Below are 25,384 nucleotides of genomic sequence, written 5' to 3'. Positions count from 1 at the left end.
GGAGGAAAACTGGGGACATTGGTAGTGGGAAATGTGAATGGGTGACGGATGGGTATTGGACTGGACATTGTATGACTGAAATTCAATCATGAACAACTTTCTAACTGTATCATATGGTGATTCAATTAAAATTTATTAATTAAAAAATTAAAATATCAAAAAAGTTAATTAACTTCATTTTTATAAGTGTTAAAAAAATAAAACCTGCAAGAAGGGCCAGTGGGGAGGCACAGTAGTAAAGTGCATGCCTGGCTCCAGGTTTGAGCCCCAGCACTACAAACATGTTAATAAGAAGTAAAGCATTAGAAGTAAAGAGAACCATTCTGAATACTCTCAAGATGAGAAAGGTCCTTTTTAAGATCAAAATAAGACAAATAAACTGCCCTTTAATTTAAACATTAATAAGTGCAAATGTGGGGCCAGCGCAGTGGCACTAGAGGCAAGGCCTTGCCTGCGCTAGCCTAGGACAGACCGCAGTTTGATCCCCCAGCGTCTCATATGGTTCCCCAAGCCAGGAGCGATTTCTGAGCACATAGCCAGGAATAACCCCTGAGCATCCTCAGGTGTGGCCCCAAAACAAACAAACAAAAAAGTGCAAATATGGGAGTGGAGTGGGGGGAGCAATAGCACAGTTGGTAAGGCTTTGCATATGGCAAACCCAGGTTGGATCCCCAAGTCGTTCAAATGTGGGTCCAGAATATTATGAAGAAAAGTAAAAATTTCACATGCACCAACCTGGTTTGATCCCCAGCAAGACTTAGCTGGTCCAGGGAGTTCGAAGCCACAGGACTCCAGGGGTAACCTATCCTCAAGCTTCCACATTGGACTTCTGGGGTGCATTTGACCCAAGAAATCATTGGTGGGTCCTCAAATATAATTTATTTTTTGAGCCATACCCAGCAGCACTCGGGTTACTCCTGGCTCTGTGCTGAGAAATCGCTCCTAGCAGGCTCAGGGGATCATATGGGATAACAGGGAGTAAACCTGGGTCCACCCAGGTTGGCCGTGTGCAAGGCAAACACCCTACCGCTGAGATTCACTCCAGCCCAAAAATAAATTTTAAATAAAATTACGTATTTGTATACACACATGAAATATTAATTATATAAAAGAAATATATATGTACATAGAAAAGTTTTGGAAGATATCACTTATTTGTTGTTTTATACCAGATTTCTCTTCTACCACAAAATGAAGTTTGGAATAAAAAATTACTTTCTTATTGCAGAAAAGAATGCCAGAGCTTCTAATATGGCTGAGTACCTGGCTTTCCCCCACAGCAGCAAGTGCATGAACTCATCTTGCACTGAGGTCGTTGTGTTCTTTTCCTAGAAGAAGCAGATAAGACCATGACAGGTATTGTTTCAACCATAAGAGTCTTCACATAAAATTACAGGATCTGACTCCCTTTTCTTCTCCTCAGCCTCTCCTCAAATTCATGCATATGCAGTGGCATCCCCAAATACCAATTACTGGACACAAGCCAGTCAGCATCTTTAACTCAGCCTGGTGCCCATCGTGAAATGCCAGGGGGGAAAAAAGCCCCTTCCTGAGGAAAGCTGGGTGAGATGGGACCAAGTCCCTTGAGAGAAATCACCGTCTTAGCTTTCTACTTCTTCATGTTCCTCAGGAAGAAAACAGGGCACTGGGCATTTCCTGAAGGCCAGTTAGTTAGTTACCTGTACAAACTTGGTGAGGCGCGAATCCATCTGCATCAGGATTTCTTCCCATGCTTCGCACATGCACGTGAGAGACAGATTTATATACTGTTCACAAGAGGAGGAAGCAGGAAAGTGATTTTTAAAAAAGTTTCAATCAGGGTGCTAACTAAATGAAGGGCTGCTTCCTATTGCCTCAAAGAAACCCATTTTCACCTGATTAAGTCTGAGAAAGGGAGAAAATCCTGGACCACCCTATCACTTGGCTATCAAACACTTGAGGATACACTGAAGCTTACTATGAAATGTTCTTGAGCCTGTATTTGGTAAGACAGATACCATCCAGCTTTTTACAAATAAGATGTATTTTGGGGACTAGGGAGTCCACATGCTCTGTGCTCAGGAATGATCCCTGCCATGCTTGGGGGAACCATATGGGGTGCTAAGAATCAAACCTGGGTCAACCACATGTAAAGCAAATACCCTTCGTGCTGTACTATCTCTCCAGCCCAAGACTTATTTTATGGACACTAAGCCAGGGTTTAAACTTTTCCACTTGTGATATTCCCTTTCACCTGACAAATTTTTACTCAATTCCAGGTCTATAAACTGATATATACAGAGAAAGAGAGATAAGCAGAGGAATTAAAAGCCTTGTCTAGCATGAGACCAATCCTAGTTCAATCCCTGGCAATGATAAGGTTCCCCCAAACATTACTAGGAATAATCCCTGAGCACTGAGCCAGAAATAGCCCCCTCAGAGTATATAGATCCCCTGTTCGGCCCCCAAGACTCCTCAAATTAATTTTAAACTTTAAAGTAGAATAAATTAGATATGTGAGTCAAATATTTGGTGACAATAAGTCATACATATATTTTAAAACAAATTATTTGCAATGAGAGAAGAAAAGTGTCTGCCACAGAGGCAAGTTGGGGTGTAGAGGAGAGGTTGGGATGGGGAACACTGGAGACATTGGTGGTGAAGGAATGAGTGTTAGACATAGTATAACTGAACCATCAACAAATTTTTAACTGAACGTCGCATAGTCATTTAATAAAAATGTTAAAAATGAAAACAAAAAAAAAAAACCTCTTCTTTGCAACCCTCCATATTCAATTGGGCAATCCTAAGAGTTTAAGAAGCTGAAATTGATCCATTTTCAAACAAGATGTCTTGAGGGAATGCGGGGAAGGTTCCCAAGTAGTGCCCAAAAGATGTGGAGACCCCACTGATCAGGCCCTGAAATCTATGTAAAGGTCCCAGCAGTGCTCCAAGCAGTGTTCCCGGCTATACACAGGGATATTCAGGGGACATCACATCCATGTGATGCCTGGAATCAGACCTGGGTTAGGAACATGCCCTAACCACAGTAGTACTGCCCAGTCTCCTTCCAACAGGCCATTTCAAAAGCTATTAAGCACCATACACCTGGGGCCTGGGGTCAGCTGGTGACTGCAAAACTACAGAACTGGAAAGAAAATAAGGTGACAGTTCTTTGTCAAAAAGGTTTCTTTTTTCCCCCCAGTCTTGACATCTGGGTCTGTCTTGCCTCCTTTTGTGACCAAAACAAGAAACAAAGTGGTCCTCAGGTCCATGAGCTCCAAAAGCTTCTTTGGGAACAAGCCTGGATTCTGGTTCAGGGCTGAGACAGAGGCAGGGTGTGGCTCAGGACACTCAGATAGGCCCAGCTTTGCTTACCCTGGCCCAGATCAAAACTTACAAGCTGGGGCCGGAGAAATAGCACAGAGGTAAGGCATTTGCCTTAGACGCAGAAGGACGATGGTTCGAATCCCGGCATCCCATATGGTCCCCGAAGGTTGCCAGGAGCGATTTCTGGGCATAGAGTCAGGCGTAACCCCTGAGCGCTGCCAGGTATGACCCAAAAACCAGAAAAAAAAAAAAAAAAGAAACCCTACAAGCTAGGCCTAGACCAACATAGTGACTAAGGCACTGACCTCCAGAAGACAAGAGCCAATGCAGACAGGCTTTATAATCCACAAAAGCGAATGTTTATAAGGACTATTTCCTGGAGCACTTTATTTGCAATGAAACTTAACATTTCAGAGTTATTTCTACTTGGAGAAATATTCTAAAATATTTATTTTTTTTTCCTTTATTTTCCTTTTAGGAAAGAAAAAAATGCTCATTAAAATGACTATCTGGTTCTTGGTAACAAGCTCAGGAAAAAATAACCAATATTCATTCACTCATCCAAAGAAATCATTAAAATATAAATATTTTAATGACATCGCTCACTTAGAAATGGTCAAAATTAATTTTGTTATATAGATTTTTATTATATAAATCCTCATGATTTATACGTACACATATAAAGTTGAGTCTCTATTGTGGGTCCAGCACCATTCAAAGAGGCTGAGGTCATATTTGTAAAAAAAAAGCTCTGCCTTCAGAGCAGAGGGTTATTTGATAGAAATTGATTTCAGGTACTACTAATAAAATAAGACATTAATTCTGAGGTTAGTTATTTTTATTATTATGTCTGAAAAGGAATCTAGTGTTCATATCTCTAGACAATGTGAGAAAGTAACAAAAAGAATAGAAAGGAAGAAAAATTAAGAATCTATATGGAACAATATGGAAAAAGAGATAGGGCTGAAGATGTAGCTTAGCGGTAAAGCTCACACTTGGCATGCAAAAAAGCCCTGGGTATGATCCTCAGAATAATAGGAAGGTGGTGGTAGTAGGGGGTTGGGGTAAAAGAGAGATCAGATTTAAAACAATGGCATGTTTTAATAGTTCATCATATTGTTATTATGTCCCTTTGAGAATTTTAAAATGTCAACTCTTATTTAATATTTGCTTGAAAGGAAAGGAGAAAAAGGGATAGAAAGGAAAGGAGAAAAAGGGATAGAAAAGAACTGCAGACAAGAGTCACAAGTAGGGCCACAACCTGCTTGCCTGGCACCTTAAGAGAGGGGTGTGCATGCGTGTGTGTGTGTGTGTGTGTGTGTGTGTGTGTGTGTGTGTGTGTGTGTGTGTGTGTGTGTGTGAAATATACTACCTTAAGGGAGGGGTATGTGTGTGTGTATGTAGGAGAAATATACTACTACTCAAGCCTCTACTGTAAGGCGGGTGTGTGTGTGTGTGTGTGTGTGTGTGTGTGTGTGTGAAATATACTACCTTAAGGGAGGGGTATGTGTGTGTGTATGTAGGAGAAATATACTACTACTCAGCCTCTACTGTAAGGCTGATAGCCCTGAGAACTCCTTTTTTTTTTCATGTAGCATGCTATAGAAGTATTCCTGCCCCTAAAGGAATGAGGAGCAGGCATTTCTACATGCAATAGAATATTTAAACCAACTTTTTCTTTCACTTTTGTTTTGGGACCAAACCTGATGCTATTCAGAAGTCCCTCCTCACAGCATTGTTTTCTTTTCTTTTGAGGTAGTGCTTAGAGAAAGGTGGGAAGAGATTTTTCAATCATATTACCCTTTTTTTATTTTAATGGACTTCCATTAATAGAATAGATCAGATCAGACAACACCCCCACAAAGGGTAAAATAAAAATTAAAAATTAGGGGCCAGAGCAGTGGCGCTACAGGTAAGGCATCTGTCTTGCAAGTGCTAGCCTAGGACGGACTGTGGTTCGATCCCCCAGTATCCCATTAGGTCCCCTCAATCCAGGAGCGATTTCTGAGTGCATAGCCAGGAGTAACCCCTGAGCGTCAAACGGGTGTGGCCCAAAAGAACAAAAAAAATTAAATAAAAATTAAGGTCTTAATTTATGAAAAACTTTTTAATCTTTTGCCACACCCAGTGAAGCTCAGATGTTCACTGTGTGCCAAGTAATATCCTACCCACTGTACTATAACTCTGGCCCCAAGTTATAGAATATTTTAAAACTTATGGTAAACATGGGGCTAGCAGGTAGGGCATTTTTTTGCACATGGCCAACCCAGGTTTAATCCCCTGAGCCCAAAATGGTCCCCTAGCATTCCAGGAGTAATCCTTGAGAACAGAGTCAGGAGTAATCCCTGAGCATTGCTGGGTGTGTTCCTATCGCTTCAACCATCCCCTGCCAAAAAAATAAACAACTTATAGTAAACATAAAATAGCTATCAATAAATACCTGTAATAAAGCTGAAATATGAGTAAACTTTCTGGCCATCCGAGTTACTTCAGGTAAAAAGGAATACAACAGATTGGTTTCAAGCTGTAAAGAGAAAATAATAAAGCAATTCATAATCACACACATTTCCTTCTGGTAAAGGTAAATCAGTCCTTCTAGGTTCAGAAAGAATATCCCCTAATTTAGGAGTGTCTGTGGCTAAAGATATATCAAAGAGCTACCTTTTTGGAGAGGAACCTGAAATTCTGTTCCCCTTTAGTCTACTAGTTTGCAGACAGAGATCATAAAACAAGAATTTTCAAATCTGGGAGCCTAGAGCATGGTTCCGTGCTAGAACAAGTGTCTTTCATGTGTGAGGGCCCTATGTTGGATCCTTCACATGCAACCCAACTTACTAAAGGAGTACCCTACCCTCTGGTCATCAAACCACTCAACATAGCTATAGCCCACATAATCTATTTTGTATTTTGTAAAGAAAGGATAAGTGTTACGGAGCTTGTTTTGCACACAGCTCATCTGGCACCACCAGGAGTGATACTGAGCCAGGAGTAAGCATTTGCCTTGCATGCAGAAGGACGGTGGTTCGAATCCCGGCATCCCATATGGCCCCCGAGCCTGCCAGGAGCAATTTCTGAGCATAGAGCCAGAAGTAACCTGCTGGATATGACCCCCCCCCAAAAAAAAAAATGTATTAGGGGCCAGAGCAGTAGTGCAGCAGTAAAGTATTAAAAATTGTTATTGGAGTCAGAATCCTAAGAAAATACAAATACAAACAAAAATGAAATGGATCAGCAACCAATTAATGGGGGCATCAAATCTCTGGTCATAAAAATGTCTGGAGCATCTACGGCCATAATGTCTGGGGCATCTATGGCCATACCACCCTGAATGTGCCTGATCTCATCTGAGCTCAGAAGCTAAGCAGGGTTAGTACTTGGATGGGAGACCACCTGGAAATACAGGGTGCTGTAGGCTTTAAAAAATGTCTGGGGAGGGCCCGGAGAGATAGCACAGCGGCGTTTGCCTTGCAAGCAGCCGATCCAGGACCAAAGGTGGTTGGTTCGAATCCCGGTGTCCCATATGGTCCCCCGTGCCTGCTAGGAGCTATTTCTGAGCAGACAGCCAGGAGTAACCCCTGAGCACTGTTGGGTGTGGCCCAAAAACCAAAAAAAAAAAAAAAAAAAGTCTGGGGAGGGCCAGAGAGATAGCATGGAGGTAAGACATTTACCTTGCATGCAGAAGGTAGGTCATTCAAATCCTGGCATCCCATATGGTCCCCTGAGCCTGCCAACAGCGATTTTTGAGTACAGAGCCAGGAGTGACCCCTGAGCGCTGCCAGGTGTGACCACAAAACCAAAAAAAAAAAAAGTCAGGCACCTTGGTGCCTGTGAGGTGGCGCTAGAGGTAAGGTGTCTGCCTTGCAAGCACTAGCCAAGGAAGGACTGCGGTTTGATCCCCCGGCGTCCCACATGGTCCCCCCAAGCCAAGGGCAATTTCTGAGTGCTTAGACAGGAGTAACCCCTGAGCATCAAATGGGTGTGGCCCCCCCCCAAAAATGTCTGGGGCATAGGAACAATAGTATAGTCAAGAAAAAGCTCTCTCTCTCTCTCTCTCTCTCTCTCTCTGTCTCTCTCTCTGTCTCTCTCTCTCTCTCTCTCTCTCTCTCTCTCTCTCTCTCTCTCACTCTTTTGCTTTGATCTGGTTTAAAGACCATCAGTGAGCCAGAGTAGATAATATAGTTAAGAAAAAGCTTTCTCTCCTCTCTCTTTCTCGCTCTCTCTCTCTCACTAACATTCTCCACATTCTCTCTCACTCACACTCTCACTCTCTCTTGCTTTGATCTGGTTACCCCAAGCCCATCAGGAGTTAACTGCTGAGCTCAGAACCAGGACTAACCCCCTCAGTACTGCCCAGTGTAGCCCCCAAAAAAGAGAGAATAAAAATAAAATAGAGAGAAAGAGACCATCAGAACCCAGCATTATGGTATTATGGCCAATAAAAACCTAATCAACTTTCAGAATCAAATAATCAATACTCACCTGGAAGTATGAGACTTCAGCTGCACCGTTAGCAGCGACCTCTGTGACCACGGACAAGGACTTCAAATCACTGGATAAACACAGTGCCAGGCAAGTGCCAATGATCTGTAAAACAGTCAAACCCTCCAATACACTTAGGGCAATTGCCAAGTTGCATCTGCTTACAACCTGGGGAGCAAAAACTAAGAGCACTGAGAAGCAAATACACCACACCCGGGTCCTGCCACACAAGTACAGAATATGAAGGAAACATCACAGTTAACAACAGCACCACTCCTTCCTTTTGGAACTAGGGAGAGAAAGATGAAAGTGCTAAAAAGAAGAAACTCAGCAACAATGTCTACTTGGCACCAGGCTTACTACAAGTGCTAAGGTGACTTGCATCATGTTCCAATCACAATCACTGCTCTTAGCCATCAGGTAAGAGAGAGATTGTAAATCACAGTCCAGTCTGGTTTATCGATCTTTTTGTTAAGAAAAAACTTTGGATTAATTCCACTAATAGCCCTTAACCTCTACAGTACACACTATTTTACTTGCACATGGAAACGACCTTCTTAACATTTAAGAACAAATAGTTCTAATAATTACAAGAGGAAAAATCTAGGCTTTTTTTTTTCCCTCTTGCTATGAATCCAGTCTAAAGAAAATATATATTACAAAATTTGAGGGGGGGGCAAGGAGTTTGGGCCACACCTGGATTTTCACCTGTTCAGAATTCTAACTCTGCACTCACAAATTATTCCTCACAGGGTTTGGGGGACTATATGAGACACTAGCAAACAAACTCAGGTTGCCTGTATGCAAAGCAAGTGCACTATCACTCTGATTCCCAGATACAGAAATTTTTAAAGAAAAACTTACCCCAGTGACTCGAGCAATTTTGAACATTCCATAAGCATAAAGTTCAATAAATCCAGCGCTTCCTCCAAGGACCAAAATGTTAAGCCTAATTAAAAATAGTGCAACAAAGTGAGGATAACAGAGGAGGTAAGATATACTGATTTCTATCCTCACAAAGCTACAGCAGAATAAAACATCAAACAAATCCAACTACTCTAATCACATCAGGCTGACTCCTTTCTTTCAAAGGAATTACATATATGCATCTAGCCTAAGAAACAAGAGTTCGGGGCCGGGTGGTGGCGCTAGAGGTAAGGTGCCTGCCTTGCCTGCGCTAGCCTTGGATGGACCGCGGTTCAATCCCCCGGTGTCCCATATGGTCCCCCAAGCCAGGAGCGACTTCTGAGCGCATAGCCAGGAGTAACCCGAGTGTCAATGGGTGTGGCCCAAAAACCCAAAAAAAAAAAAAAAAAGAAACAAGAGTTCATTGCTTTAAATATATTGTACTTCTAGTAAACTGTCTATTAGCAATAGTAATAGTCCTTTTCCAACTACAATAATACCAAATGCCATCAGTTTTATCATGCTGAATCTACATGTATAAATGAGCTCCAAGCACTCAAGTACTTACTTAAATTTAAATTCTAGAAAACTTAGTACTTCCTAATAAAATTCACAGAGGTAGATTATAATACTAAAATTTAATGTAAGGAAAGACTATACAATAAAGACAGAAAATAATAGATCTTGGTGTCTGTCTATTGCACGGAGGTACTGATTTTATGTGCAGTAATATGATGGTAAAATAATTTCCCTTGAAACTTTCTTTTTAATTTTTATTGTGGTCAAAGTGAATTACAAACGTTTAACAGAAATATTTAAGGCACACAGTGACAATAAATGAGGGGCATTCCCACCACCGGTGTTGTCTTCCCTCCACCCCTATTCCCAGCATGCATCCCATATCTCCCTGCTTTACCCACTCCTCCCCCATAATGCTAGTGTAACTGTTCCTCATTTGTATAGCTTGTTGTAAATTGGGTATCGATTCTGTTGTCACTGACTTTGGATTTGGTGTCCAAGTCTAATCATTTTTCATTTCCACTCAATGTTCATATGACTGTCTGGTCTTGGTACCATCCATTCCCCCACCCCCCTCAAATTATGAGGCTGAACAAGCTTGAAACTCTTAAAAATGACTCAAATACCAACTTTTAGAAATTAACCTTGAGAGGCCAGAATGAACAAAGGCAGGATCAAGTAGCAGAGCACATATCTTACATGTGTGAATTCCCGAGTTTAATCCCCACACTGCACACCCCCGAGGTTAGCCCTGGTGGACTGCAGACATTTCTTGCCCCATTGCCCCCAAGAGCTCTGCCAGGTGTGGCCCCCTCATAACTAATGACAATAAGAAGCAAGTCAGATTTTTTATATACATTCTCTACATGCTTTACCTGACATCTCCCAAGAGCTTAATGATTTCATCAGAATTTTCTTCACTAAAATATAAAAAATAAAGTAGGTTATCTTTCAGCTCTACCTTTCAAATAAAGAAAACTTATCTTATTTAAAAACATGAAAAGCATCTCTTACCTAAATATTTTTGAGGTATTGCTGTAGCTAGAGGAAAACAGAGAGGGTGAAGGAAAAAAAAATAACCATTTTCAATTTAGCCTTCAAAACACATGAAAAAAATTCTTACGGTCAATTGTCAAAGAAAAGCCAATTGCAAAAAAACTTTACAAGACTGATTACAATGAAATTAAACTCTGATACTTACTTTTTTGGCAATGTAGGTAGTTTAGGTAAAAGAAGATTTGATTCGTCCTCAGCATTATAAAAGGAAGTTAGAACACTAATAAGAAAAAGCAAAAAAATATCAAACATCTACCTATTTCCCATTAAAAAAATTCACTGTTTAAAAGATGACAAGCTTTTATCTAATATATTACCAAGTAAAAAGATACACAAATGTTTACTATTTTAAAATAGCTACTGAACAGGAACTCCGTCCCCCTACCCTCGCCCTCTCCTCAGACCACGTGGACGCTTTTGGCTAGGACACCCCTGGAGCACCTGGGACCACTACTAGGTGTATCAGATCCCCACCCCCCAAGACACCCCACATACTAAGCACCTTCAGATCAGAGAAAAAGAAAAAAATAAACAAAATAAAACGGGGCCGGAAAGAGCACAGCAATAGGGCATTTGCCTTGCACATTGCCTATCCAGGTCAGATGATGGTTTGAATCCCATATGGTCCCCAGTGCCTACCAGGAGTGACTTTTGAGCGCAAAGCCAGGAGTAACCCGAGTGCCGCTGGGTGTGACCCAAAAACCAAATAAGAAAAACATTAAATAAATGGGGCTGGAGAGAGAGCACAGCAGTAAGGCGCTTGCCTTGCACAAGGCTGATCCAGAAGAACCTTGGTTTGATCCCCAGTGTCACATATGGTCCCCCAAGCCAGGAGCAATTTCTTAGTGCATAGCCAGGTGTAATCTCTGGGCATCACAGGGTGTGGCCCCCAAAACAAAAACAAACAAACAAAACCACACTAAATAAACAAGTATACAGGGGCCAGAAAGATAGCATGGAGGTAAGGCATTTGCCTTGCATGCAGAAGGACTGTGGTTCAAATCACGGCACCCAATATGGTCCCCCGAGCCTGCTAAGAGCGATTTCTGAGCATAGAGCCAGAAGTAATCCCTGAGTGCTGCAGGGTGTGACCCAAAAACAAAACAAACAAACAAACAAACAAAAACAAAAAAAAAGATCCCATCAAAAAAATTTATGAGAAGAAAATAGTATCTAAGGAAGCCTCGAAAGTTTTATCACAATAAATATAAAACCAAAGTTAAATATAATGCACACATATGCCACTGCTGGGCATGTATCCTGACCTGCTTTCCACAGTCACTTCCATCCAGTGCATACAGGAGACAGGTGCCTCTACCGAGAAAGAGTGCAGGCTTTCAGGTTTCTCCACATCACATAGGACTATTTTCTTGGTGTCCGCCAGAGCAAAGGCCAAAACTAAAATGAGACAGAAGGGGGAAAAAATCAGAATAAATTAAAGTTAAATTTGGGGAAAATATAAAGGTAATTCACTTCTTGCTAGTTTAGCATTTTAAATTTATTGTATCCTGAGAAATTGACTTAGTGACTTAATGCAGTGCTTCTCAATTATTTTCTAGGAAGAAAAAAACATTTTTTGCGCCCGCTCCTCCCCCTCCCCACGCACGACTTATAAATAGTATCTTTATTTAAAAACTTTGACCTGCAAAACAAAAATATGTCAAATAATTTCAGCTAATTTTTTAATCAGAGGTGATGTCTGGCTGAATGGCTACAACGAGCACGTTTTGCAATGCATAGCTTTTCGAAGTGGGTTTTGAAGCAGGACACAGCAACTCTGAGCTCCAGAGACATACAGAGACATAAGCACGGGGCTTAGTTTGTTATGACAGTGTTTGCTAAGATCAAACGCGTCCCCTCGCGCCCCCTTTTACGAAGCCTTGAGCCCCCCACCCAGGAGGGTGGCCCACTATTTGAGAACCACTGACTTAATAACATGAACTAGTACTAAATCTATGATAGAAAGTTTGCCACAAAACAGGAGAGCAGTTAGGACAGAGAAAGAACCAATATGACAAGATAGTTGGAAACAATCCCTCTGGATAAGAACTGAATGCTGAAATAGATATCCTTGAAAAAAGTGATACTCATGATACCCTTCAATAATAATATTGGAAACCAGTGTCTAAAAGGAAAAAAAGGAAGAGAGACAGGGACATAGAGAGATAGAAAGAGAGAGTCCACCCCAGTGGCAGGTGGGGGGTGGGAAGGGCAGGAGGGAAATTAGGGGCATTATGGCAGGAAATGTGCACTGGTGAAGGGTCTTGCACGCTGTATGACTGAAACTCAATGATGAACAACTTTATAACTAGGTATCTATCTCATGGCAATTCAATTAAAATTTTATTTAAAAATAAATAAAATAGAGTAAAATTAATAAACAGAAAATATTTAATTTTCTTAAATTTAATAAACTACAAGATCTTCACATGCATTTAAGTTGCTTTTCAAATGCTTCAACTTTTATAAGTTATTTATCTTGTGTATCATACACAGTGTCACAGATATACTCTGAATGAGTATAACCCTCTAACCTCTGGAAAATGCAAACACATGGGGCCAGAGCGATAGCACAGCAGTAGTGCATTAGCCTTGCATGAAGCAGATCCAGGACGAATGGTGGTGGTTCGAATCTGGACGTCCATATGGTTCCTCAAGCCAGGAGCAATTTCTGAGCGCATAGCCAGGAGTAACCCCTGAGCGTAACTGGATGTGGCCCAAAAACCAAAAGAAGAAAAATGCAAATACAACCAGAGTGATACAGCACCTCGGGTAAGTGCCTTGCGTGTGGCACACCCAGGTTGGAGAATCAGAAGTAACCCCTAAGCACCACTAGTTGTGTCCCCCAGAAACAAAAAGGATAGAAGGAAGGGAGGGAGGAAAGAGAAGGGTAGGGTAGGGTAGGGTAGGGTAGGGTAGGGTAGGGTAGGGTAGGGTAGGGTAGGGTAGGGAAGGAAGAAAGGAAGTGTGTGAGAGAGGGAGGGAGGAAGAGAAAAAGGAGAGAAAAAATGAAAACAGGTCAAAATAGCCTCATGTCAGTGACACACACACTGGTCTGTCAAGACATGCCTAAAAGCATAAGCGAGTCCATAAACTCAGTTCTTGGAAAACTGACTTCTCTTTGAAAGAAGCAAAGCCAGCAAGTCCAATCGACCACGTCCAGCTTCTCTACGTGAGTGCTTAACGTCTTCCTGGTGTATCAAATTCAAGAAATTTTACAGAAAGAGAGGCCTGTGGTTTTACTGCACACAAGCACAGCAACCCTGCTGGAGGGGAGGCAATCCCGGCCTTCGCTTCTTCAAACCTTTTAGCAATTCTGAAATAATCCGTCCTTAAAAAAAAATCCTTATTTCACTGTCCAACCACAAAATTTTAACTTTTTATTCTTTTAAACATGTTATTTGGAAGGGAAGGAATCCTCACCCAGCAGGCTTACTCCTCACTTTGTGTTCAGGGATCACTCCTGGAAGGGGTCAGAGGCCATATGGGGTGCCAGGGACTTCGGGTTGGCTATGTGAGAGGCAAGTGCCTTCCCCGATTCACTAACACTCCAGCCTAAGAGAATTTTGTTAAGATGTTTTATTGATTGATTGATTGATTGGTTTTGGGCCACACCCAGCGAAGCTCGAGGTTTATTCCTGGCTCTGTGCTCAGAAATCACTTCTGGCAAGCTCAGGGGACCATATGGGATGCCAGGAATCCGGGAACCTGGTCCATCCTGGGTCAGCTGTATGCAAGGCAAATACCTTACTGTGTGCTATCTCTCTGGCCCCTGTTAAGATATTTTAACATACACTGGCTTTTCCTTTATTTTAATAAGTTTTATTTTGTTTTGTTTTGGGGTCACACCCGGTGGCGCTCAAGTTACTCCTGGCTCTGCGATTAGAAATCATCCTTGCTGGCACAGGGACCGTATGGGATGCCGGGATTCGAACCACCCTCTGTCCTGGTCCTGGATAGGCTATGTGCAAGGCAAAAGCCCTACTGCTGTGCTATCTTTCTGGCCCTTTAATAGTTTTCTTTTTTTCTTTTTTTTTTTTTTCGTTTTTGGGTCACACCTGGCGATGCTCAGGGGTTACTCCGGGATCTGAACCAACCACCTTTGGTCCTGGATCGGCTGCTTGCAAGGCAAACACCGCTGTGCTATCTCTCCAAGGTTTTTTTTTTTTAACTGAATCACCATGAGATAATTACAAAGCTGTTTATGATTTATTTTTCATACAATATCCAATATCTATCTTTTCATCAGATATACACTAACTTTTGAAATCTATTTTTGGTTCTAAATGAAGACTGCAAGATCTCAAGTTGTTACTTAAAGTAGTCCCCTAGTGTTAGTAAACTTAAAAAAAAATTCTGGGGCCGGAGTGACAGCACAGCGGTAGGGTGTTTGATGTGTATGCTGCCAATCCCGGAAGGACCGGGTTCAATCCCTGGCATCACACATGGTCCCCCAATACTGCCAGGAGTGATTTCTGAGTACAGAGCCAGGAGTAACCCCTGAGCACCATCGGGTATGGCCCACAAACTAACAACAAATAAACAAAAAAATAAAACCAATCTTTTTATTTTTTTGTTTTGTTTTTGGGCCACACCCAGCGGCATTAAGGGGTTACTTCTGGTTCTCTGATCAGAAATTGCTCCTGGCAGGCACACGGGACCATATGAGATACCGGGAAGGATTCGAGCCACCTTGGTCCTGGGTCGACCACTTGCAAGGCAAACACTCTACCACTTTGACCTATTTTCATTCTTTCTCTCCTTTTTCTCTCCCTCCCTCTCTCACACATTCCTTCCCTCTCTTCCTTCACTACCCTACACTACCATTCCCTCCCTCTCTCACACACTCCACTAGAAATCCACTAGATTTCACAAATGTCCATACTTTAGCTTTTAACCAAGAAACAAGATGAGAGAAGTGATCTGAGTTCAGGGGGCCAGGACAATAATACAAAAGGTCAGGCACAAGCTTTGCATGCAGCCAAACCAGCTTCGACCCCCAGCACCATTTATGGTCCCCAAGCACCACCAGCAATGATCCCTGAGAAGAGCCAGTAATAAGCCCTGAATACTGCTAGATCCTGTACCCACCCCCCAAATAAAATCAAACAAACAAAAACCAGAAGTGATCTGAGTGCTCAGAAAACACTTTAAAGCTTTCTGAAGATGGTTGAAAGAGCTCCAGGACCAAATAGTCACTTTGCGTGTGGGAGGCCAGGATTCGATCCCTGGTACCACATGGTCATTGAGCACTACCAGGAGCAAATCCTGAGCACCACTGTCTGAGCACCAAAGCCCTTATCCCAGAGCTGCTTTCTGAAGAATAAACTTTCCAAACTGTCATTCAAGAACCTAGTGTATATTATAACAACAACAACAAAGAACAACAAGTGATTTCTGGAAGAAAAGCTTCTTCTCAGAGCATTCTATATGAACAGTAAAAGTAACATTTTTCAAGAATACTCTCATTACGTTTGCCATCTGGTCTCCAAGCCAGGCAGGTCACTTCCTTTCCTGTATTTTCATTGGGTGGAAAACTCCAAACTCTGTGAAAACTTGCAAGTCGGTGAAGTAAAACCTAGGGCAAAACAGATATATGTCAGCAAACGAAAAGCCCATTTTCCAAACTAAAACAAATCAATGATCCTGGACATCCTGCCCATACAATCACATTCTACAAAAATGTTTTTTATTCATCATCTCAAGTGTCATCTTTAGTTGCCAGAAAATTCAAAGACAACAGTAGCTGAGTAGACTGAAGGTAGTTTCAAAGACATAAGTGAGAATGTCAACCTAACCCTGGACATTCTCTAGCCATTTTCTTTTTCCTCTGATGTCAACAGGAAACTGCCTTTCAGAAAGAGGATGGTTGGAGAATGAAATGAAACTAAGGAGCACAAACAGCACTGGAAAGGCTCCTGGTAGGCTGGAGGGCGCCAAATGGGATGCCTGGGATCAAGCCTAGGCAGGTCACTTTCAAGGCCAATGCCCTATCCACTGAACTATCTCTCCAGCTCTTCCATGACTTCTTTTGTACACAAGATCAACTCCTGAGCTTCTTTTCTACAAAACCACCACCCTGGGGAAACCCAATGGTTGACTGTCCCCACACAATTAAGCTCACTACAGTCCCTCAAAGCCCAAGAGCAGCCCTCACAGCCGACATGCAGCTCCATGAGGTTTTTCTGATCCCACTGATTGACGGTTAATATAACTATTTTTTGTCTCTTTTTTCCTCTAAATTCCAAAACTGGCTTCCCCATTCTCACTCTGAGACATCCAAGTCTTCTTTGTGCAGAAAATGAGGTATCAGAAACTCCCCCAGGAGTCAAGAGAGAAAACACAGAAGATATGGCACTTGCTTTATACATACTAACTAACCCCTTTTCAATCCCTGGCATTGCCTATGAATTTCGCAGCCACAACAGGAGTGATTATTGAGCACAGATCACAGAACCAGGAGCCAGATCTGATTACCACAGAGTGTTGCCCAGGTCCCCCCTCCCCAGATAATAAACAATAACCCCACTCTCAGATCTACTTGTTCACACAGCGATGCTCCTATCTCTCTTGTTAGCTGTGCCACCTCCTGAGAGATAGGAAAATGCCAACAAAAGGGAAACCAGGAGTGTCTGGAGAAAACATGGCACAACCTGGCTTCCTTCACCACCTACCTACCTAGCCTCCAAACCTGGCTGCACCCTCCTAACCCTCACAGGGTCAGCTCAGTATAGGGACATCAGCCCAAAGGCCACAGGCGCATGATGAGGGTACAGGGCTTTCTTCTAGAGAGGCGGAGTCCAGCAGAGAGCTGGATGCCAGGGCTGAAGCATGACCTAAAGTGAACCTCACATGCCATCCACAAAACCAGCAAGCTGGCAAACATCATTGCCCTTTTTCAACGAAAAAAAAAAAGTATTTGGGGTAATGGGGGAGAGATGGGAGAGTGGGACCCCAGGCTGTGCTCAGGTTCATTGCAGGAGGTACTGGGGTAGGTTGTGTGCAAGGAAGCTCTTGGCCCCTGGACTATCTCTCCAATGCCAGAGAAGTATTTGCAGAGTCCCAAAACTTTTGGGGTTGCACCCATAAGGTGCTCAGGGGCTACTCCTGACTCTGGGATGGGCGTTAGGTTCTGGGGGTGCTCAGGACATCCTGATGCATGGAACCCGGGGATGATTTTTACAAGCAAAAGCCCCAGTTCTGGCTCCTTAAAACACATCATGGTCTGCAGCGGCTGCTCCAGCTTGGCAAGTTCCTTTCATTCATTCGTGCTCAGCTCCAAGTTCCAAGCACGTTTAAAAGGTGGGTGCATGGAGGGGCTCTGAGTGCCACATTTTGGGGTGCTTTCATAGATGATGCATTCAGCAAATCAAGATTTCCCCCCCAGGACTGGGGGGACAGAGGGCTGTGTCTGAGATGATGCAAAAAAAAAAAAGTGTCACTTGGGCCCCCAAATGCACACTCCACAAGGGGTGGGGGTCCCCCAAGTGTGGCCAGCGAGGGAAACTGAGGCCCATTCAGTCACTCACCTCGCCGGCCGTGTTGGCCAGGGCGATGAGGTCCCGCTTGGGCGACCAGACCAGGAAAACCACCTCCTGCGGCAGCTGCTTCTCGCCCACCACCCGGAAGGACGGGAAGCAGGTCGGGAAGCGCAACATCGGGGCGGATGGGGACGGATGGGGCGGCCGCACCCCAAGAGCCAGCGAGCGAGCGAGCGAGAACAGGTAGCGCTCGGAGGCGCCCGCACGCCTGTGCTCCGGGCACGGCACTTCCGTCTCCGGGTTTTCTCGCGAGAACTGGCGGCGGCGGCGCGGAAGTCGGAGCGAGAGCGGGACCGGAAGTGGGGTCGAGCGAGAAGCGTCGTAGGGCCGGCGCCCGCTTAGGGCGCGAAGGGGTGCGCGCTGTCCCCAGTTGGGGTTCAGGGGTATCGCGTGGGCCGCTCCTGAGACAGCTCCCCCCAGTTCTATGCGGGTGTCCCCCATCCACCTACCCACCCGGCCCGGCACCTATGGCCCTCTTAGAGCGGATGTACGTGGATGCGCCTTTTTTTCCCTGGAGTCTGTTAGGTTCCCGGAGGAGGCCCCGAGACACCCGCCCGAGAGATGGGAAGGCGGGAGGGGAGGGAGAGGGGGCCGGGAGCTGAGCTGCGGATGATTCTCTCTCTGATTCTCTGATTCTCTGTCTCTGTCTCTCTCTCTCTCTCTCTTTCCCTCCCTCCCTCCCTCTTTCCTCTCCCTCTCATTCTCTTCTGCCCCACTCATTCTCTTCTCTTTCACTCTCCTTTCATTCTTCTCTCTCTCCCCCTCTCTAGATCTCTTCCCCTCTCCTCTTCCTCTCTCCCTCCTCTCTCATTCTCTTCTCTCACTCATTCTCATATTCTCCCTCCCTCTCCTCTCCCTCTCTCCCTCTCTCCGCCTCCCTCCCTTTCTCCGCTTTCCTCTCAATCTCTCCTCTCATCCTCATTCTTTCATTCTCTCTCCCCCTCTCATTCTCTCACTCTCTCATTTTCCCTCTCTCCCTTTCTCCTCTCTTCTCACTCATTCTCTTCTCTCATATTCTCTCCCTCTCCTCTCCCCTCCCATTCTCCTCTTTTCATTCTCTCTCCCCTCATTCTTTCTCTTCTCATTCTCTCTAGACCTTTCTCCCTCCCTCTCTCCTCTCCTCTTTCTCTTCTCTCATATTCTCGCCTCCTCTCCTCTCTTCCTCTCTCCCCCCTCATTTTTTTCATTCACTCTCCTCTCTCTCTCTCTCCCTCTCCTCAAGGCAAACGCCCTACTGATGTGCTATCTCTCCGACCCCTGATCGTCTCTGTCTTGCTCCTGGGGATCTCTCAAGACACCTCCCCATGCCCATCCCCACCCCCAAGCCCTGACCTGCCCCAGGCCCACCTCTTCCGTGCTAACTGCGGGTGGGTGATTCCTTCCCCGGGGGGGGGGGGGGGAGTGCCTTGATGTGCAGTCCCAGTTGCCCCTCACTTTGTACTTGTAATATCGTGAGCCCCAAATCAATGTTTAGGTGCTAGGAAAATTAGAAGATTTCAGGAAGCCAGGACTGCAAACTTCACCATGGCCAGGATTGGTTTTTAGTTTTGTTTTATTTTTTTATTGGTTTTTCTTTTTTCCTGAGTACATCTTTTTTTTTTAATGTCTTTATTTAAACACCACGATTACAAACATGTTTGCAGTTAGATTTCAATCATAAACACCACCACCCCTTGACCCGTGCAACATTCCCACCACCAATGCCCCCCATCTCCTACTCCCTGCTCCCTGCCTGTATTTGAGACAGGCATTCTACTTCTCTCACTTGCTACCATTGTCATGATCGTTAGTGTAGTAGTTATTTCTCTAACTGTACCCACCACTCTGGTGAGCTTCATATAGTGAGCCGGTTCTTCTAGCCCTCATCTCTCTTGTCTCTGGGGATTATTACAATTTTGAGAATATCTTATCCAACATCTTATCCAAAATGATGCTTTGTAATAACCTCATCTATCCATCTCTATAGTCACTAGTGTCTTTGGCATTCCTCTACCAGTGTCTCAATGAAACCTTGAGCTTTCAACAAGCTCCACTGTGCCCTTTCTCTGATCTAGTCCCAGAGAAGTTGACAAGAGATAGCTTAATTTATGCTATCATGCAGAGCGTGGTCCCCCATGTGGCCTTTCCAGCCCTATCAAGAGTGATCTCTGAGTGCAGAGCCAAGATTAGGCTCTGAGCACTGCTGGGTATACACCGCTAAAAAAACTACTTTAGCGAGATGGTTTCAATCTCTGGCATCGCTTGGCCCACTGAGTACCCCCACCCCACCTCCAGCAAAGATCAGAACCTATAGCACTTTAAGGTAAGGAAGGCCCCAAACAAAACTCCCTGCTTAAGCAGCAGCAGTATGAAATGCTTTTGGGAGCTGCCCCATCCCCACAGAATATGTACAAACAGTTGACTCCTGGTTGTTTCATTTGTCCACCCCTTTGTCCACTTCATTTACTCTTCTGGGTAGAAATCCAGAGACCCACTCAAGTGACCCCTATCTAGGGCAAGCAGCCCTCGGAACACTTCAGAACCAATTATCATCTGTGTGGAAATTGATATGAAGGAAATAAGATTTGGTTATAACAGGCTTGTTTATGAGAGTGGAGGGGAAAAAAGGCAAACTCAAGATAACCTACCAAAGGAGATAATTGTTTGGTTGTTTTTTTTTTATTTAATTTGGGGCCAACGAATAATACCATTATTGATATAAACTGATGTCACTTTCTGTTTATGAAAAAAAGAGGACAAAACAGTATATGGTTAGCATTCCATTTCTGGGGAAGGAGAGAGATTTCAGCATTTTCTGTTTAGTTATTTGTGCAAAAAGCTATCTTTGGAAGACACGGGAATCGTGATTGCGGTTATGTCTGGTAGCAAGATGAGAGGCGCTTCTCATTGGCTTTGGTTTTTCAGGCGCAAGTATTAATTGTCAAGTTAGCAGACCGCAACCTTGGTTTCCTTTTGTCCTCTACAAGCATGCAGAACATTTCGGGCCGTCTGCCTTTTCTTCCTCCCTCCTAGCCTCTGTATTTGCAGATAAAAAGCAATTGTCCTGAGGATCGAGGCAGTTTCTGAGAGAAGGCCAGACGTGCCCTCTCCATCTGCAGGAGGATTAAGCAAGTAAGCAGTGTGGGAGCCTTGTGACCATCAGCTAATGGGAGAAAACTCACCTCGCAAAGCTCCCGGATCTGCCTGCTCGCTTTTGGTCCTACCACCCCTCCCATCTTGCTGAGTTAACATTTATACTAAATTACCTGAAATCAAATAGTGGAGATCTTATCTTCACTTATTGCAATGACCTTCTTAGCTGACCCTCTAGTCATTTAACCCATGTCCTAACATTCCAATTAAAATCACACCACATAAGTGAAATTGGATTTCCCTTTGTATTCTGTGCAAGCTCTCCTTTGCAGGCAGCACTGTCTTGGCTGCCTCTGTAGCATTTAGAATATTGGGGCATAAAGTGGTACATTATGTGGCATTTCTGCCCATGCCATCTGTATTTATGAGTGGCCACTGGTCTCCTGCTGCCTGAGGTTATAAGGAGGGGTAGCCTGCAGCTGAACTCAACTGTACATTAAGTTCAAAGCTTCTGCCTTCAGGAAGCTTCACGTGTGTAAATGAGACACACGTGTGAAGACGAGTGTCCCAGGGCACAACCTAAGAAAGGGCAAAGGCAACGACTCGCTGCTTTTATTTCACTAGCAAGAGGGGTAATAGGAGGCATAAGACCAGGGCGTTTGGGGGTGGTGATTTTTATATTTAAAATGTCTCCCAGAGGCCTCCTAGTTTATAGATTAGTTTGAAGGGGCCAGACAGCAACTTAAGTGTTTTTCTTAAAATAACCTTGAAAGCTGAATTAGTCTAAATTGAAAGACTCCCAGATAAGGCTGCCAATCTTGCTCACGCAGCAATCCCAGCAGTTCAGGGCAAGGACAGTCCTCTGCCACCCAGTTCCTCCCAATATTGTTCAGTCTGCTTTTCCTTTCTTTCCTTTTGTTGGTGGGGAGGGCATCGGTGTTCACTTGAGGCTGCTTTTAAACCTGCTCAGAGGAAAATGCAGTGCCAGGGGACTGAACTGGGCCTCCATCATGCAAAGCATAAAATATCAATGCTGGGGTTGAAGTGATAGCACAGTGGTAGGGCATTTGCCTTGCATGCTGCCAACACAAGACGGAGCCGGGTTTTATCCCCGGCATCCCAAATGGTTTCCCGAGCTTGCCAGGAGCTATTTCTGAGCACAGAGCTGGGTGTGACTACAGAACAAAAAATACCAATGCTTAGTCTCTGGGTCACCTGCCTCCTTTTCTTCTTTTGGGTTTTTGGGGATCACACCTGACAGTACTTGGGGTTTACCCCTGGCTCTGCACTCAAGGATCACTCCTGGTGGGGCTCTGGGGACCCTAAGTACCAGTTAGGGTAGTAAGTTGTGTGAAAGGCAAGCACCTTCACCCATCACATCTCTCTGGCTCCTATTATTTGTATCTTAAGCATATGTGATGAACAGATGTGTCCCCCCAAGTTCATATGTTGAAGCCTAACCCCAGGGCTTCAAAAAGGAGATCAAGGTTTTTTTGTTCTCGTTTTTTGGTTCACACCCAGCGATGTTCAAGGATTACTCCTGCCTCTGGGCTTAGAAATCACTCCTGGCAGGCTCGAGGGGACCACATGGGATGCCAGGGGGAATCGAACCAGGGTCCATCCCAAGTCAGCCATGTACAAGGCAAACACACTACTGTAGTGCTCTCTCCAGCCCCAGGAGATCAAGCTTTTAAACAGGAGATGAAGGTCAATTAGGCCTTCATCCAGTCTCACCTAGTGCCCCAACAAGAGGAACCATGGATGGAGTCTCGAGGTGGTGGGGTGAAAGGAAGAAAGACCCTATGAGAAGGCTACTGTCTGCAAGCCAGTGAAAGAAGCCTCACAAGAAACGCACCCATCAACACTTGATCTTGGAAGTCCAGGTTCAAAAACAAAAAATTAATTCCTGGAGCTGGAGAGATAGTACAGGGAATAAGATGCTTGCTTGCCTTGCAGGTGGCCAGCCCTGACTTGATCACCAGTATCACATATGATCCCTTACTACTTCCAGGAGTGATCCTGAGCACAGAGTTAGAGGAAGCCTTGAGCATCACAAGGTGTGACCCATACACAAAACAAAAGAAATTCCTGTTGCTAGTTGGTATGTGAAATTTTGTTGTGGCAACAGTACCAAATTACTATGTTCACCATCTGAAGACCTCTAGACAAATCCATGCTTTCATAGACATTTTTATTGTGTGCCTACAAAACGGGGGGATATAGGAGTGTTTAAAATAGGTGCTGATGCAAAAGCCAAGATCACTATATGAGTATATACAGATGACTGGTTGTTACAACCAGGACTGGACAGTATGCATCCCGGGACCACCACCACCACCACCACCACCACCACCAACAACAACAACAACAAAAAGCACTAGCCTAGCTTTTGGTCTACAATCTGTTCAACAAACAAGATCTCCAATTCCAGAGGTCTGACTGAGACAATCGCAACTGAACGGGTCTTCCGGAGCATAACGAAAGACTCTATCCCAGGCTCCATCATAGGAGCAATGTAATGACCAAGACCACTAACTACAGAAGATGGATTAAAACACCAAAGAAGAACTGCTAGAACCACAAAGAAAGACTTCATCATAAGCTCCATTCCTTGAGCTGTACCGACACCATGATTTCTAGATACGGAGGTTCGATTTTACCATCCATGACGAAGCAGAAATCTTCTATACACCAAAAAAGCACTGAGGGAAGAGTAAATGATCTTGCAAGGAGTCTATAGTTAATCCCATGACAGTATACTTCAGGGGTGGAGAAACCCTCTATCTCCTAGGCCAAGGGAATTCCCTCTATAATATCCCCAATAGTTACTGTGCCTATGCAGGGAGAAAAAGAGAAAAAAAAGCACAAAATAATCATTTTTCCACATATAAATTTATTGATTAATCGATTTTTTTTTTTTGGTTTTTGGGCCACACCCGTTTGACGCTCAGGGGTTACTCCTGGCTATGTGCTCAGAAATCGCCCCTGGCTTGGGGGGACCATATGGGACGCCGGGGGATCGAACCGTGGTCCGTTCCTTGGCTAGCGCTTGTAAGGCAGACACCTTACCTCTAGTGCCACCTTCCCGGCCCCGATTGATCGATTTTTATTGACGTCTTTATTTTGGTATAGATATTGAAGTTGATGTCTCCAATTTTATTTTATTTTATTTCATCTTTCTCTTTTTGTACTCTGGCATGGTTTGATTTCAGAACTGAGACTATTGAGTCGTGCTTGTCTTTATTGCTGTAGTGCTCACTGGATATTTAATTTGATATTTATTTTTGTATTTCTGTATTGATGTGGTGTTTCAATTACCTTTTTCATGTCCTCGATCAAACTGAAGTTGAAAGCCTCTAGGGACTCCACCATGTTCAGCTTATTTAATTTTATTTTTTCTTATTTTTTACTCCATTCTTTTGCTTTTCTTTCCTTCAAACAAAACCACATAACTCGAATTATCGAGCTCCACCTCTCAAACAGAGGGGGAAACAAGGGAGGGTACCAGGACCAAACAGATATATGAACACTAATAGTAAGCTAGACAAAGAAGGGACCACTTACTCTAGCAGCCCCGGGGGGGGGGGGGTGATGGGGGGGGGATATGGTTGCAGGAAGGGAATGGGGATGGGGGAGGACAAATTTGGTGATAGGTATTCCCCTGATTCAATGTTAATACTACTGTGAAAGATATGTAAGCCAATATGATAAAAATAAAAATTAAAAAAAAAAGAAAGAAAATAAGGATAATAAAGCACGAAAAAATAAAATAAAATAGGTGCTGACATTAAGAAACTGAATGGAGAAAATCTTTTGGGGAAATATAATCTATATGACAAGACACACAGACAAGAAAAATGTCTCAGATGGGATGCAGAGGGCAGGTGAGAGCCCATGTAAGATTTTAGAGAAGAGAACAGAACTTGGACTGGGACCTGAGATTTTAATAGACATATATGGAGTAGGGCACAAACTATGACATCAAGGTCCATTTTTACAAGGGAGAGGATCTTTAAATGAAGGGAATATGGTGATGAGTCATCAGGACTCACTTTTTTAATGGTCATGGTCTCTGAGGAGGCTTGGGGTCAAGGAAGGACTCGATTACAATAGGTTTTACCAAAGTGCCGATACACTATGTGACACCAGGTCTGACTCAGACATAACCCTCTCAATGATTCTACGGAGTTCTTCCTTATCCAGCCCTTCCAAGAAGAAGCTCCCTATCACCATGGGTAACTATTTGGTGAAACACCATACTTTGGAGGGAAGGAATAGCTCAAAAGGCTGGAGCACAGGCTTTGCTTGTCATTAGTGTGGGTTCAATTCCCAGAACTGTTTGGTCCTTCAGGCACAATGAGGACCAATCCCTTAGCACCAAGCCAGTAGTCCCCATCTCGTGACTCTCAGGGGACCATATGGAATGCCAGAGAACTAATTCAAGTCAGCTGCATGCAAGAAAAACCTGTATACTATGGTTCCAGCCCCTGAAAGACATTTTT

The 25,384-nt window shown here is 43.9% G+C and overlaps 1 protein-coding gene and 1 non-coding gene across 2 annotated transcripts in view; both read right to left on the bottom strand.

The window, feature by feature from the left end:
* ANAPC4 (anaphase promoting complex subunit 4) overlaps positions 1 to 17,945 on the bottom strand; it is a 41,782-nt gene extending 23,837 nt beyond the window's left edge. The window contains exons 1-11 of the mRNA XM_049789994.1: positions 17,799 to 17,945; positions 15,742 to 15,847; positions 11,535 to 11,667; positions 10,415 to 10,489; positions 10,228 to 10,254; positions 10,089 to 10,133; positions 8,653 to 8,737; positions 7,789 to 7,893; positions 5,750 to 5,833; positions 1,680 to 1,766; positions 1,264 to 1,328 (exon numbers count right to left, since the gene is read on the bottom strand). Coding sequence (XP_049645951.1) covers positions 1,264 to 1,328; positions 1,680 to 1,766; positions 5,750 to 5,833; positions 7,789 to 7,893; positions 8,653 to 8,737; positions 10,089 to 10,133; positions 10,228 to 10,254; positions 10,415 to 10,489; positions 11,535 to 11,667; positions 15,742 to 15,847; positions 17,799 to 17,927 — 941 coding nt within the window. The 5' untranslated portion in view covers positions 17,928 to 17,945. The remainder of the gene's footprint in view (positions 1 to 1,263; positions 1,329 to 1,679; positions 1,767 to 5,749; positions 5,834 to 7,788; positions 7,894 to 8,652; positions 8,738 to 10,088; positions 10,134 to 10,227; positions 10,255 to 10,414; positions 10,490 to 11,534; positions 11,668 to 15,741; positions 15,848 to 17,798) is intronic.
* LOC126032795 (small nucleolar RNA U109) lies at positions 4,825 to 4,963 on the bottom strand. Its single transcript, XR_007503991.1, has one exon. It is a non-coding gene; the product is annotated as a small nucleolar RNA U109 (small nucleolar RNA).
* Positions 17,946 to 25,384: the final 7,439 nt, after the last annotated feature.

The sequence above is a fragment of the Suncus etruscus genome, chromosome 16, assembly GCF_024139225.1.
Source record: "Suncus etruscus isolate mSunEtr1 chromosome 16, mSunEtr1.pri.cur, whole genome shotgun sequence".
Lineage (NCBI taxonomy): Eukaryota > Metazoa > Chordata > Mammalia > Eulipotyphla > Soricidae > Suncus > Suncus etruscus.
This window is presented reverse-complemented; position numbering and strand designations above follow the sequence as displayed.